The following is a 16,421-nucleotide window of genomic DNA, read 5'->3' as shown; positions in this document are numbered from 1 at the left end:
GCATATCTGGTATTGCAAATACATTTCTACATACAGAATGCAATGAAAGCAGACTTTTTAGAGGATAAAATAAGTATTGGTGATTTGGCTGAGCATGAAATGCCAGTGCTGAATCACTTACCAGCACACGCAACCATTTGCTGTCTAAAGGTAACTTTAAGTAAATGCGGTGATGTTTGCTAGTCTATTTGAAAGTCCAAAATATCTAATTTTTCCAACATCAGAGCATCCACAATGCAAACAAACAGAAAAAAGCAGCTGATGTGGTAAATATAAAATACTGAAGTAATATCACTCTTTTGTCATCCATTTGTTTTTATTGGATATAATATCAGTGTGTAACAGCATCTATCTCAATGTGTTTTAAGTTGCAAGGGCAAGACCTTACCATGACAGAAAGAAACATGCAGTCCTCTATCACTTTTTTGTCACATTAGTGAAAACAGTGGTTGGAGAACATGGCCATATGACCTGTGTCAAAAGTAAGTGTGGAAATGGTCTTAATCAACTAGTGAAGTGTATATAGTATATATACTGTAAGTATATAGTATTCAGGGAGAACACATAGAAAACATTCCTAAATAAATCATTCTTAATATTAGAACATTTATAAATAAAGACTTTGAAACATAATAACAGAGAACAGGATAAAGTTCATTTCTAGAGTGCCAACCTTTCACTCCACCGTTTCTCTTCTATTTCGTGTTTGCTGTGCTTACAAGTCTCTCTCCCCTAACTACAGTGCTATGAAAAAGGATTTGTCCCCTTTCTGATTTCTTGGTTTTGTGCATATTTGTCATGCTTATATGTTTCAGATCATCAAACTAATTTTAACATTGGACAAAGTCAACCTGGTTAAATACAAAATGCAGTTTTTAAAGGATGATTTCATTTATTAAGGGAAAAATTTATCCAAATCTAGCTTTGTACTACTTTGCAGTAACTCGTAACAAGTCTTTCACTTCAATGTGGAGGATTTTTAGTCCATTATTCCTTACAATTTTTTTTATTTAGTCACACTGGAGGATTTTCAAGCATGAATGGCTTGTTTAAGGTTGTGCCAAAGCATCTCAATCAGATAGGAGTCTTTACACAGTCCACGTCAAACTTCTTTTCTTTTTTTTTAGAGATGGATTTGGTCTGGTGCAGATCATTGCTACATAACTTGCTGCTACATAACTTAAATGAACTTGACCTTCAGGGCATGAACTTATAACATTTGATCCAGCATTTTCTGGTAAAAAGCAGCTTTGGATCCATTATTTACAGCAAGTTGTCCAGGTCCTGAAGCATCTTCAGACCATCACATTACCACCACCATGTTTAACAGTTGGTATGAAATACTTTTTATGTTAAGTTTATGGCAGATGAAACTGAATGCAAACCTTCCAAAAAGTTCAACTTTTTTTGTCCATGTGATATCTTTCTAAAAGGTCTTGGGGATCATCCAGATGTTTCTTTTTGGCAAATGTGAGATGAACCTTTGTGTTCTTTTTGATTAGCAGTGGCTTGTCTGGGAACTCTCTCGTTTATCACTTATTTGCCCAGTCTCTTTCTTATTGATGTGTCATGAACAATAACCTTAACTGAGTCAAGTGAGTTTTGCAGTTCTTTACATGATGTTCTTGGTTCTTTTTTGAGCTCCAGGATGAGTTGTTGATTCACTCTTTGGAAGTTTCACCACTGTTTTATCCATTTGTAGATAATGGCCCTCACCATCATTCACTGAACTTGGAATCCTAACAAATAGCTTTGTAACTCCTTCCAGACTGAGAGATGTATATAATTTTGTTTCTATCGTGGGCCCTGAGTTTCAAGTTTTTGTGGCTTTAGAGAGGCGATTAGATTAAGAGGAGATTACAAGTTTTGTTAAGAGTATTTGTATTTCCTAGTGGTCATGAGTTTTAATATTTGTGCCTCCTAGTCTTAGTTTAGTTATTAGTGACTCCAGGTTTATTAGTTCCTCCTTGTATTTTCTTCTTGTTCCCTCACTCTTGTCTTCGTGTCAGTCCTGTCCCTGTATTTATTTTCTCTGTGCCACGTTTATCTGTTTTATTTTCTTAATCCTTGCCCCTGTGTTCTGTTTTACTTTCCCTAGTCTTGTATTTCCCAAGAGTTTCAGCTGCTTTCCCCCAGTCTTTCCTCTCTGCCCCAATAAACCTTCTGTGTATTTATACTTGCTGTCTTCTGTCTTTGCCCAGTGTTATTCTGTTCCACTTCTCCATGTCCTGTGAGTTTTCTCTCTTGAACTTTGTTTTTCATTTGTCTTTGTCTTTTGCCATATTCTCTTCACATCAGCTTAGATAAATGACTCGCCTTTTGTTTGGCCTCAACCTGTCTCTCTGCGTCTGCATATCGGGCCCTCACTCATCAAACTTGACAGTTTCTCATCTGTTTTTTTTTGCATTGTGTCATGATGTGTTGCATTTTGAGATTTTTTTTTTAGCCTACTTCACTTTGTCAGACAAGTTTTATTTAACTCATTTCTTGATTCAGTAGGTCTGTCAGTAATCAGGTTTGGGTGTTGCTTGTGAGAAACTGACCTTTCCAAAATTTACCTTTCCAAAAGAGTATGGTTAATCACAGTACATTTTAATTTAACTACAGAGGCACTTAGTTATTCACATAGGATCAGGCAGATTTGGAGTTTTTTTCCCCCTTAATAAATAAAATCATAATTTAAAAATTGCAGGAAGGAAGTGAATATCTTTTTCAGGCATTTGGTAAGAACACAAGCAATAAGTATTGTTCCCAAAGTAATAAAACTTAATACATATATTGAGTAGAGTTTACATACATATAAAATACATACATGCTTTTTGTTTGTGTGTGTGTGTTCATGAGTTTGTGTGGGTGGGTGTTGGGGGAGGGGTCTTAAATATTTATGATATGCCATTTTTGGAATGCAGTTTCATGCATTTCTCTTTTTTCTGTCATCATGGCTCATTATTATAATTAGGCTGTTATAGATATTCATGCATGAAGGTGAGTCACTTTTAAAGATACTGGTATGTACACCAAATAGTCTCTCTCTCTCTCTCTCTCTCTCTCTCTCTCTCTCTCTCTCTCTTACTTGTATTTCATATTTTTTACTGATTACAGCGATGGTGAATAAAAGCATGTAACTGTTCATTCTGACCGTACGCTCAGAAAGACAAATTAAAGGACAATACAAACACTGATTTTATTTTAGCCTAACTTAACGCCAATAAAAGATTTTGGACTGATGTGCTAAATACCTCTCTCCACTACCATCATCAAAACACCAGCATTTTAATTTTAAATGTTACTCATGTGTAAATCTTCCAGTTACTGTTGAAGATGTAATATGAATCCTGGCAAATCCAAGACATCCAAGAGGTTGGAAAACAGCATCATGTGAAGTTGTCGTTGGCTTACTGTAATTCTGCCTTACATGTTCCATGGCAACTGGTCAAACACTTATCCAAAGAGTGCTGAGCTTTACACAGACTAGAAGTACTGCACTACAATTTGATGAAGAACCTTTTTTTGTTTTTGTTTTATTTCTTTACAAAAATTAAAAATGAATTTTCAATCTGTAGGAGTTGTAGGAGTAGATATGTGACATAAAAATAGCAATGCTTTTAAAAAGACTATAAATTAATTGACTGGGAAAAAATCACAGAAAGTAATGTTTTATGAATTTCTTGTTTTCTCTTTCCAGCCACAAAATATACTACCAGGGGGAGCTTTGGAAGTCACACAATATGCAGTACTATGCCAATGTTTTAGTCACTAAAAGTAAAGTGGAGATGCTTTCAAATATAATATCAATAGGTTTTATTTATCGCTTCCAAGAAAGTGGAGTAAACAGAAAAAAACAAAACAAAAAAACAAAATCAAATCAATTTGGCATGACTACCCTTTGCCTTTCTGACAGCACGGTGCCGAAGACACATGCACTCACGCACAGTTTTGCAAAGTACTTAGCAGGCTGTTTGAAGCATATTGGAGAACTTGCTAGATTTCTTCTGAGGATGCAGGTTGTGTCTCTTCATGTAGTCCCAGACCGACCAAAGACTCCCTGTTCGCCTCCCAAGAAAATTCTTTATTGCCTCTTTTCTACAACTGCTGAGAGTGATGCTGGGCCAGTTTTGCCTTTAACTTTTTAGAATATCTCCATGTCTTTTTTATAGGTTTGAGATTTTGAGACTTTCATTGCTTTACTACCAAAAGTTAAAATCTCGGGGCTGCATATCCCTGTCATTGTTTGTCATGTGATAGCCCATCCCATAACCACAGTGGTTAGTGATAGACTACTTCTGTCCATTTTCTTGCAGCTTTTAAATGCTGTTAACTTGAAGATTTTAACGTGGGAGTCTACAGGGACTGACTTGCTTTTAGAACCTGCGTGTAATAAATGAAGTATCTGCATTGGCTTCATTTTTCAGTCTTGAAGCTTGCTGCTTAGCTGTAATAGGACACAGATTATGGATGTTTAAGTTATGGTGCTTGTTGAAACTAGCATGGTAAAATGTTTCATGTCCATGTAGCATTTCTTTAGAGCATTTGTAGCTTTTCCACTATGTCCTTCATTCCATTTGGCATCTTTTGCTGCTGTGGGCATGGTAGAATCTGCTAAAACAGGAGGATGACTTGACACTGAAGTGCTGGCTCCATATCACACAAGCTCTTAGAAACGACTGAGATGTCCACATTTGCAGTTATTCGCTACAGCGGGATGAATTTAATTTATGCAGCACCTGGGATCATTAACATTTTTTATCTCACCATGGAAGTGAAGTATCTCAATGAAGGATTAGATGTTTCATCGATGCGTCTACAACACAGGTCTTTCTTTGCTCCTCTATCGCTGTGAACAGATAAGCTACGTGTGCAAGTAAAACAAGTTGAGGCTGGAGAAAAAGGTGACAGCATCAGTGAGCCATCTTGAATTTAGCTAGGGCTAGTTGGTTACTATGGCTACCATTTATGTATACATATAGTGTATATACTAACTCTTGACACACACTTCTTTAGACCTGACCTTCTTCCCTCCCTCCTTCACTATCATAGCTTCACTCACAATCGGCCCTGTCCCATTCTCCTCCCCACCAGCATAATGACATTTGCATACAGATGTCTCACTTGTGCTGATAATGCATTCACCAGTCTGTGTGTGTGTGTGTGTGTGTGTGTGTGTGTGTGTGTGTGTGTGTGTGTGTGTGTGTGTGCAGTTTGCAACTGTAATCAGCTGACATCTGAGCACAGGTTAAGGCTTCAAGGCAGAGCAGCACGTGCAACCTTTTGAGGGAAAAAAGCCTCATTACTGTCATTATCGGGGTCATTATCAGAAGTAAGACAGCTTCTTTGGCTTGGAAAAATAGCAGCAGAAAGAAGGCTCCAAAGTGAGTGATTTGGGGGAGGAAGTGAGGATGGAGTGATGGGAGAATTGAGAGAGAAAAAACACTCCTTCTACTTTGCTGGAACAACTGTGCCTGGCAGACAGAAGTAAAAAGGGGGATTGAGTTGAACTTGTCAGGGCCAGGTTCTAAATCTGTGGTCCTTCCCCCGCCCTCCCTCTGTCTCTTTTTCTTCTTCTTCTTCGTCTTCTTCTTGTAGCATTTTCTTCTCTTGCCTCATGAAACAAGCCACCTACACTTTAGGACATCTGCTAAGCTGATTTTCTGGAGCTTAGCAGCACCACAGTGGTATCAAAGAGATTAGGTGAAACAACATCCAACTCTGGCTTTGTGCTGTGTTTCAATAATGTAGCGCCGTGCAACCATGCGCAAGTGTTTGTTGTGCCTGTTTTGCCTCCAGTGCACGCTTTGCTTTGCTCGCTGGCGCGCAAGCTCGGCTGTGTATGTGTGTGGGTGTGCGTATTATGCTCAGTGTTATAGTGCCATAAGTCACAGAGCTGGTGTAATACAGTTGGATCTGGAGTGTGAGCTTTTTTTGTGTGTAAGGATTCAGACAGCATAACCAGAGAGCTGCTTCAGAGGATCTCTCAAGTCTTTGTTTTTGAGCCAAGCCCATTATCACTGGAGAAAAATCATTTCCATAAAATAAACTGGTGTTTGGCTGTGCTGGAAATACACTAAATGTTAGGACTTACTATTGCCTTGCGAGGCCTTACACTAATGCATACTTGTATTTTCCTTTTTCTCACGTAAATATGCACCACATATGTGTTCACTTGGTGTTCTCCTGCCATACATTTGGTAATGAAAGGGGTGCTTTATGAAGCAAAGTAACTATACTGAACTGAATTATGCATGCATGATGGCTAACACTTAGTAACTATCCACACACGTAATTAAGTAGTGAAATGTAATAATGTAATTTATCCCTCTGGGTTTAGGGTTTAAATAATTGCTGCAGAGTCAGCCTACTGTGCATTGTGTGTGTGTGTGTGTGTGTGTGTGTGTGTGTGTGTGTGTGTGTGTGTGTGTGTGTGTGTGTGTGTGTGTGTGTGTGTGAGAGAGAGAGAGAGAGAGAGAGAGAGAGAGACCATGGTTGCATGCTTTCTTTTTATTCCTTATGTGTGAGACAGAGATCAAGAAAGGGAGTTCTCAATTAGTTTTTTTCTTTCTCTCTAGCAGCTTTCACTTTTTTGTGTTCACTAACTAGAGAAAAAAGAGTGGAGAGGGGAAAAGAGGGAGTGGGAGGGAGAAGGAGGGGGTGAAAGAAGAAAAGAGAGCAAGCCAAAGAGCGTCGGGTGCTGTGTCAGTCTGATATTTTCCGTAGTGACAGCTGGGCCCAGAAGCTCAGACCCTTTTCTTCTGGCACACAAAGCCCATTAAGTATGCCACTCGCTCAATGGCCCCCACAGCCTCCAAATTGCTCCAAGCTCCTCCCTAAAGTGTGGCAGCCTTTGTCATTGTAATCAGGCCTTGTTTTTGAAGTGCTGCCTGTATTTACCGCTGCTCGGGCTGCATATTTGCCAAGCCTGCTGCCGCTGCTGCTGCCCGGTCTGAGAGGGGGTGAGAAACTGTACGTGGAGAGGGCTAAAAGACAGGGAGGGAAAGATGGAAAGCTGGAGAGAGAAAAAGAGGAGATGGAAGCAGTTGTCGACATGAGTAGAGAGAGGATGAAAGGATGGGAGGGGTCAAGTGTGGAGAGAAGGTGCGGTGACTCCAGATGGAGAAAGAGAAGTGAAGAAATCAGCCTGGAGAGGCCTGGAAGAATTTGACTTATCGACTTGGAGGGTGACAAGAGGTCAGGCGGGTGACCTCAGCGGGGGCACAGAGTGTAGGACGCAGGGGGGGGGGGGAGTGTGCTAGGATGCTAGTCTGTACCACTGGATTGACAAGGAGGGGGGTGGAAGAGGAGGGCTTATTTACAACTCCGATGCTGCATTGTGGCTCAAGCTCACTTTAAGATATTCATATTCAAGTCAGAGAAAGAGAGAAAAAGTCCTGCAGTGTAGATTTGTGTAAGTGACAGGCAACGTGACAGAGCGGTACAGAGGACAGACAGAGGAGCAGACGACGCAGAGGAGCTGAACGACGTGATGCATTTTGGCAGAGCTGCCCACCACTCCCACCCACCCCATGGGGAGGCTCAGGCTGCGGATGGGGTTGGGTACGCAGGGGAGGGGTCTCTAGAGATGACGGTCATCAGAAGTGGCATCCAGACCCAACTTTGTCTGTCTCTTGGCCTTTTCCTTTCACTCTGAGTGTATGTGTGTGCACGCCTGTTACAAATTCATAACTCCCACAAAAGACAGAGGAAGGAGAAGGGGAATCTGTGAGTAATGAAGAGCTACAGGCAGCTTGTGTCTTCATCATGCTACAACAGCATATATTTTGACTGCATATGAGTTGATTATGGTAGAGAGTTGGTTCACAGTTTTAGAGCTAAGTGCACATTCGAGGTGTAGATTAAAATCGATGTCACTTGCTATCATCTAGAGCTCACAAAACGTCTGATATAGATATGTCATTCTATGTCAAACATCTGACCTCTTACAGATTGTTGTGGATTGGATAAGCAGATGGATGGATGAAAGGAAACAGTGATGTAAATGTATGGTTATTCATACACAGTATTTGAATTGACGTTGTTTCCAATTTGCAGCGCTGCATTTCACAAATGAGGGCCACTCTGCATCATTTTTTTGTATTAGGTCTTGTTTAAAACAATAAAAAATAAAAATGGTAAATGTCAATGAGCATATACACAGATATAGATGTATCTGTGATATGCTCACCAACACTTGGCTTACCCATGCTTGAAACTTACCCGTTAAGCTTCGAGCACGACAGTGAACTTAACTATGCTTGTGGTTTCAACCAGCCACAAGACTTAAGAAATCAGGGAGCACTTTGACTCCTTCTCCTCAGTGTTTCTCCTCAGGATTTCCTTTATAAAATATCATCAGTTTCTCAGATAATGAGGTCAGTGTACGTACAAGTAACAGATGTTCAGGTTTCAGACGGCTCTCTACATCCAGTCTTCAGGAAGTCTTTACTCTTGGATCTGTATGATGTGTGTGTGGTCTACATCCACCTGCTATTGACATGTTCCGATTAGGAGGGACAGCCAATCAGAGGTAAGGTGGATTACAGAGAGGGGTACAGTGTTCCAGTCAGAGGTTGAACTGAAAGCCTGCAATAAGGATTGTTCCGAACTATGGCTCATTCAAAGTTACCTAAACAGTGTTAAAAAAATAAATGTATGGAGCTGGGAATTAGCAGCATATCTTTATGTAGTTTATTATATTGTGACTTGTATCTTATCATGGGCTATTATGGCACATAATGGTCTTTTTATTTTACTCTTTTTGTGTACAGCGCTTTCTAAATCTTTGTCTGTGACATAAATAAACTTTACTTGCTTACACCTGAGAACCATGGGAATGCCAACTCTGTTTCAAAATGTGAACATTTTAAGACTGTTTGTGCATCTATATCACTTTGTCACATATCCACAATACATAAAAACAAGGAAATTCAGAAGCAGTCTAACGTCTATAAGATTTTACACTATATGCTAGTCTAATGGCAACTATGATTTGATTTTATCCACCAGCTGAATTGCTAAGGCTTAGCTGTCATGATACGCACTTCCATTGTAAGTGATGTTGGACATAGTCCTCATGTCACCAAAAATACATGAGATAGTTTAGGCAAAAGTAACATGGCTCTCTGTTTGTATCAGCTTTTCTTTTGCTCAGCAGGAACAAATAATGGGGAAACACAAAAAGGAAACTACTTAAAGCAGACCTGAAACTATTAAGGGAAATCAAAACATATTTACTATTTTTGATTGATCTATAGTTCAGTCTTCAAAAGCTGTGAAGAATACCAAAACCCTGCTTTCAAAGACATCACCTTGGATTTCTACTTTATTTTCCCTCAGTCCGTTTAACATTTAACAAAACAAAGTGGGGGTCTTTACATCTTAGATGTGGAGTTCCTGCACAGCCTGTACATGTAGTGCCCATCTCTCCATCAGCAATTCTGTTTTCAGATTAAGTCCTGCTGTGATCTTCTCCATGACAAACATCATCTTAACCCTTTCTCTCAGTGCTTTTTTTTTTTTTGGGGGGGGGGGGGGGGGGGTATGGTTTTAGCTGAAAGATAGCAAATCTTTGCTTTCCTACAAGCAGCAGAAGAGATCTGACTGGATGATTTTATTTAGTTAATCTGCTGATTAATTAACAATGCAAATACTCATTATTTGCAGCCTTCTTATTTCATTAAAAAATTTGAAGTCATGTCTATCAGAAGATATTTCAGTATGGGTGTGTTATTATTTTAGACCAGCCTGAAAAAAGTGAAGCTGTCCTTTAGCAAAACACTGCTGGGTGGACATTTAAAATCATGGATTTCTCAGAAATCCAAGCACCTTGGCTTATCTGTATCTAATGAAAGCTGACAGATATGGGTATGATAAAGATGCATGCATGTTGGAGAGAAAGAAGAAGCAAGGTTGGGGGTATGACAGTAAGAGAGGGGTTGGAGGGAGGGGGCATGTAGGAAAATAAAGTCATCATGTCATGAATCTGATTGTTGTCACAAGAGTGGACTCTGGTGTCCATCTGTGCACGAAACCAGGATGTGTTTCTGTGTCAAAGTGAGCGTGCGTCTAGTTGCTATTTTTTAAAAAAAGAAATAAAGCTCTTTATTTTGCTTAACAAATTATTCACATCGTTCACATCATTTGTTACTTCAAACACAAATTTGCTCGTTTATCAAAGAGAAAAACTTTTTCCCTTCCGGTGGAGCACTGACTCTTACGTCTTTCCACCAGCGCAGCCCAAAGTTGTTCCAAATAGAGATGCTGAATAATGATAATGAAAGCGTAGGAGTGAACATTTAAGAGGACTTTTGAATAACGATGATGATGAAGATGGAGTGAAATTTCCATTAATTAACTCACGGGAGTCATTTTCTCAACAATGTTCTGTTTCCTGCTCGTCCCTGTGTGTGTTTCTGCGTGTATTTGTTTAAACTTTATTGTCACTCGTGTCTCTAGGACAGCTGGAGGCTATGTCAGAGTTCAGCTGCTTGTTATACAGAGCAGAGAATGAGAGGAGAGAGGGTTGGGGGTGGGGTGGTATGGTGTGGGGAGGAGTGTTCACATTCATTTGCGTGCGTTTGCATATGCCTGTGAATGTGTAGTGTGTGTGTGTGTGTGTGTGTGTGTGTGTGTGTGTGTGTGTGTGTGTGTGTGTGTGTACGTGAGTGTGTATGTGCATGTTTAGTCCTATCTGGGTAGTGGAACAGAAGGGTGAAGGGGGGTGAATAGTGAAGTTAATGGGCTAATGAGAGCACCGTGCTTAGGAAGAATACAAGAGGCTGTCTGGCATGGCCAGATAAAAAAAACTTGCAGAGGCATTAGTGGAGACCCAGCAGTCCTCCTTAACGGCGACACGTTCTTTGTCCACGCACACCAAAAGCCACTTTAATAAGCAGTGAATTCATTATAGATGTGTTTCTCTCGTTTTTTGGAGCCATAAAAGCAAAGAGATGGAGAGTGAAGGGATGTGGAGAGCAGATGTGTAAACTAGAAAACCACATCCAGTTTTTTAGGAGCATTAGTTTCAGTTTAATGTTTAGATATGGTTAGCTTTGTTGTTCACTCGATGATAAGAATAAACATGAAAACTACGCTTCAGTTAAAGGCTGTGTCGGTCAGATATTTGTTGACAGCATTTAGAACCACACTTCTGTGCACATTCAAGTAAGTTTAGCTCAGATGCGCACGGCTAAAACTAAAATTCATCTAGTTAGTTTCATTTCATTCAATGTTTAGTTCAGTAATCAGAGTTTGGGCTCAAATAAGCGGATTAAGTTGATTTTGTTTTATTTGATCTAGTTGGACTTCTTAGTTTTAAGTAATTTTTAAGTAAGCACTTTAGTTTAGTTTAGTTTAGTTTAGTTTAGTTTAGTTTAGTTTAGTTTAGTTTAGTTTAGTTTAGTTTAGTTTAAGCCCCGTGGCAGCATGTAGAGCTTGTACCACACCTTTTACCTTATGTCAGCTGGAACAGGTTACAGTCCCTCTGCAACCCCATTTAAACAAGCCTCCAACAGTCTGTTTAAGGGCATTTGCAGCAGCTGTTTCAGTTAGGTTTAGTTTAGCTTCATTTAATTTAATCTGTTGGAGTTTAGTTTTGGTTGACACAAGTTGAGTTGAGTTTAGCATACACAGTTGTTGTCAGCTGTTCAGATTTGTCTGTTTGTTTTCTAATTCAGTTACGTTTTATTTGAATATCTTTAGTCTTCAGTGTTGAAAATTCAGGCTTTATGAAGCAAGTTAAGGGATTTTTCTTTGGGTCAAGAGGAATGCATTTCGTGCAGATTTGTTACATTTGTTACAGTACAAACGGGCTAGGAGCGAGCTTTGTGAATTTAGTTTTGTTTTCTTTCATTCTGTCTTTCATTTTCTATTTTCCAGCTTGGTGAAACAATTATTGACTTGTTCTAATAATTCCTTTTTTATGATGAAGACTGGAAATTTGACTGTAGTCCGACTGTGTTAATTTACTGTGCTGTCACAGCTTAGTTTAGTTTGGGGGGATTTTAAAAGTTTTTCCAAGTCATCCAAGTTCTTTTTATTTTTGTTTAATTTAGCAGCATTGATTCTTCTAATAATGTATACAGGTAGCTTAGCTTGGTTTAGTCACTTACATCTACTGTGCTTACACAGAAAGGGAAAGTTGAATTCAGTGTAGTTTAGTTTATTTATTGTGACCATTCAAGTTTAGAAGTGAGTCAAGCAAATGTGGGGTTTTTTTGGTTTTGCTTGAGTTTGTCTTTTAGCTTACTCTAGTAACATATAGTTATTTGCTAGCGAAGCTTATACTCTGGTTAAGGATAATGAAATTTAGTTTAATTCACTTCAATTGAGCAAAAAGGGAGGCTAAACCGGATCTGGTTTTACATTAACACTACAAATTTCAAAGTGTAGACAAGCACACGCCTCCAAGAAAGGAGAGGATATTGTCTGGCAATGTGCAACTCTCTTCAACAAACAATAGCAATAAGCAATCAGAACATTAAATGTACATGAAAAGGCTGTAGAATGTGTTGAGGTTGCTTTACCCCCCATTACATCTTGGAGAGATGGGGATGGGGGTAATGGGAGCAAGCAATGGGAGAGCTCATTATCTGGCAGACCATCTGCTATTGGGAGGGAGGAACTGTCTGTCTGTCCCAGACACAGACGCTCTGAATAGGCCTGAAGTTCCAGTGAAAATGCTCCTCTAACTTCCCTAAATTAGCTGTACATCTGGTACATTTGGTCACACGTGATGAGGGAGGCTGGTGGAAACTGACCAATCATGTTTTAAAAAAAAGTAGAGAAAAGAAAAGAGATGTTGCTAACATAAGCAGAATGTAGAAAAATATACCTTGCTTTAATTCCATGTTTGTTTACAGCTAGATTCATCATTCTGCAGCTCGGTTCTACTTCATTACGTGTCCATGCAGTTGTCCACGAGTTTGTGGTGGACTTGTGAGATATTTGTGATCTAATCCCGCGAAGCTCTTTGTGCAACACGTTTGAATCTATGTTTGATGTCTGTGGAAGTTTTCAGTGCAGCAGCATGTGCAGGTTGATGTAAATGAAGCAGATGAGAGTTTATGTGCATTCAGTCAGATCGCTGGGGGAGCGTGAGTGTGAGAAGTTGCCCGGCGCAGCAGATGCTCTTTGTTGCTGTTGTTCGGGCTATTGTTGTTGAAAGCTGACACTGAAGGGGCGGGATAGGCTCCAGCTCTTGGCAGCAGGAGGGCAGCCTTCCTTCCTATTGGCTCCCGCGCGTGTCGGTCAGTGGTCTGTCACCGCCCCTCGTCACTCCGTCGGGAAGTTGAAGTAAAGTTTGAGCAACTTTGTTAGGCTGAAGTAAACTTGCCAGCAGCACTTGACGGCCGCTGCGGGACTTTTCAGAGGGACCGAGAGAAGGAGCACCGCAGAGATGAAGCTGTGCCGCACTTTTCTAGGTTCGTATCGCTCACTTTTTTAAACTGTAGAGGAGCAACTTTGAAACTTAGTGTTTAAACTTTGTGTCTCGGCATCTCCATCTCTCTTTAGAATCATTGTGCTGACGCAGATATAAGCAGACAGTCAACAGACACGCGCCGGAACTTTGTTTTAAAAAGTTGCAGCAGCTCTGTTAGCGTCCAAGAAATCCCTTTAGAGACATTGTGACCATCGCTGTACTGAATTAAAAGACGCTTACAGCTCTGTCTGGTTACACCAGTTGTAACTTCAAAACATCTCCGCGGGGCAAACTCATCGCATGCAAGCATTTCGAAATAAACTTAAGAAATGTAAACTTGAGTTCTGAGTACACAGCAGAGATAAACTCCAGCCTCTTCGGATAAAAACTGGCCAGACAAAGGACAGTCGGTCCCTGGGGGACCGTGTGGCCCCGGTACCATGGGGACACTGCCAAAGCTGCGGGCTTATTAAAAAGTTTTTTTTCTTTCTCTCTCTCGGAGTGTGTGTGTGTGTGTGTGTGTGTGTGTGTTTAGTCTGTCGGCTTGTTCCATCTGTCGAGGGACTATAGGGGCCTCCCCCGGTCCCATCCTAAGCGCTCACTCAGCTGCTGCCCCCATGTAATATTTATACTGGCTGCCTGCACTCCGCACAATATAGCCACCATACAAGAGCTATAGTGCTGCAGGCCTCTGCCATCTGCATCTGCAGACAGACTTTAGAACAACAGAGGAACAAGTTTTCCCAGCTCGTGCACCGGCTGCTCGATTACTCACACTCAGCCTTCAGAAGAAAGTTTTTGTTTTCAGTTTTTATTTCTTCAAAATAATAGCCACAAGGGGCGACCGATTACAAATGTTAAACTGTGCCAACATAGGCTTATACAAAGTGACACGGTGTATTTTACTTTTTCTTTCCGAATGAAGTGAGTTTACCCGTGTCTTACCCTTCAAAATAAAAGGCAAGAACAAGTGAATGACTTGATATTGTAAAGTTTTCAAACGTATACATTAAATAGGTTTAGATCTGTCCATTCATGAAAGTGATATTTATTTATGTATTTATTTATTTATTTATTTATTTATTTACGGGGGGGGGGGGGGGGGGGGCAGTTTGGGGTGAGTATGGAAAATAGTTTTATATATATTTATATATGTTTTCAAAGTAAAAACGTAAATAGATCGACTATAAATACGAGTCATTAGATATTTAAATTAAAGACAGTTTAATTTTCAGAGCTTGGACTTATAAAAGCTGCATTCTGCTTTGTTTATTTCAGTTTATATTAAGGATGAAATGATTGTACTTTATTTTGTCAATGTTTCCGTTCAAAAAATAAATAAAATGCAGTGGTGATATGATAAAGTTTTTAGACCTTTAAATGGAATAAACATTAGTTTTGGATATTCATTTTTCATAGATTTGGCATTCCGTTTTGTCTGTATTAGTTTATAACGAAGGCAAATATGGTTCAAGTTTTATCCTTCAAAATAAAAGCCACAACAGTAAAAAAACAACAACAACAAAAACCCACCCACTTGGTACTCTTGTGACAGTGTGTTCAACAGTATTGAAGTTTACATGTAAGCATTCATATTATTAGTGTAAAATGATTTTACTTGAAACCATAAGATTTACCTTTTAAAATAAAATATGAAAAACTGACAAGTTTGAAGCAACGTTATCAATGATTGGGACAAATGGAGCAAATATTGCCTATTTTAAAGGTGAAATATTATCATTTTAAAAATAGAACCTTTGTTTGATGCCATTAAAGTTAGCTGATGGCAGATAGTTAGTGTCAACAGTGGGCAGACAAACGCTTTTGTTGCCTCAACAATGAGCTGTAGTAGATATTGTTTGCCAGAGCTGTCCACGGTTCTGAACACGCACAGAATCTCTGGAGCAGCACTTTGGAGCTGTCCGCAGTGCTGATAGCAGCGAGCGATTGTGATTTGAGATTTGAGGCCTTTTCTCTCTTCTCTTTTACCGCCAGAAAACCTCCGTGTGTCTCTAGTTCACACCTGACCTACAGGCCTCAACTTTGCGACACCGGTCCACCCTGTGCTGGATCATGGCCCGGGATATTTCCTATCCCCCCTCTCTTTTGTTTATTGGGTTGTCGATGGCGTTGTTGTGAATCCATTCTCTCTCTCTGCGTGTCTCTTTCTGCACACCACTGTCTGAAATCATACTGATGGCGGCGTGCACGGCCGGTGATTGATTTCAGCTCCAATGCATAACAATGGGATTTCACAAAAAGAGCCTGCTGCAAAGAGATAAGAATTTAATAGAATTTCTGAAAGCTGAAGGTTGGGCTTTTTGAATATTCCCTACGTGCGCGGCGTGGAGACAGCAGATAAAGGATGGCATTTGTGGGGACTATTCTCAAATGGCTTGTAATGAATGGTTGTCATTTCCACTAATGGTTTCAAAACGGCAAAGCAAAAAGCATGATGTGAGCAACATTTGGGAGTGACTCCAAGTTGCTCTGTTAAGACCGGCTGTTTGTTGTTCGGAGCTGCGGCGGTCAGCCTAAAAACGATGAGCAGATCAGGAAGTGAGAGTGATTAGTTGTCTTAGTAAACTCCTGCTTCTCTTTTTATTCAAACCGATATCACACTTCAGTCCTTTCGTCGCCTCCCCTGAGCATAAATATTTTTTATGCTCGGGGGAGACATATAATCTCCCTCTTTGCCTATATGTCGTTAACCCCCACCCCCTTCTTCCCATACGGAGGAGTTATCAGATGCTGTCAGCGCTGCGCGCATATCCAGACTCTGCTACTACATCAATTCACGGTCCTCGACTAAAAAAAAAAAAGTCCCCCTGAATGAATTATTGGACGGTACCACTTTCCGGGGTGCGTTGGGGGTGGTGAAGGATTACAGTAATGCTTTTGGGGGACATCAAGAACTTGTCAGCGGGTGAAATGTATAAAACATGAGCTAATTCTGGTGTCTAATATTGTGTTGGAGCCCAGAGGCGTAGAGATGCTTCACCAACGATTA

At 40.1% G+C, this 16,421-nt stretch overlaps 1 protein-coding gene across 5 annotated transcripts in view; it reads left to right on the top strand.

Moving 5' to 3' along the window:
* The window catches only part of myt1b (myelin transcription factor 1b), a 142,096-nt gene that overhangs the window by 80,927 nt on the left and 44,748 nt on the right, over positions 1 to 16,421 (top strand). For 2 of the 5 annotated variants that reach the window (XM_082519370.1, XM_082519371.1), the window contains exon 1: positions 13,300 to 13,412. The exons of the other annotated variants lie outside the window; for them this stretch is intronic. In XM_082519370.1, coding sequence (XP_082375496.1) covers positions 13,388 to 13,412 — 25 coding nt within the window. In that variant the 5' untranslated portion in view covers positions 13,300 to 13,387. Of the gene's footprint in view, positions 1 to 13,299; positions 13,413 to 16,421 lie in introns of those variants that run through there. 5 annotated transcript variants of the gene reach the window in all.

This window comes from Aulonocara stuartgranti (assembly GCF_965226115.1).
Source record: "Aulonocara stuartgranti genome assembly, chromosome: 20".
NCBI lineage: Eukaryota > Metazoa > Chordata > Actinopteri > Cichliformes > Cichlidae > Aulonocara > Aulonocara stuartgranti.
This window is presented reverse-complemented; position numbering and strand designations above follow the sequence as displayed.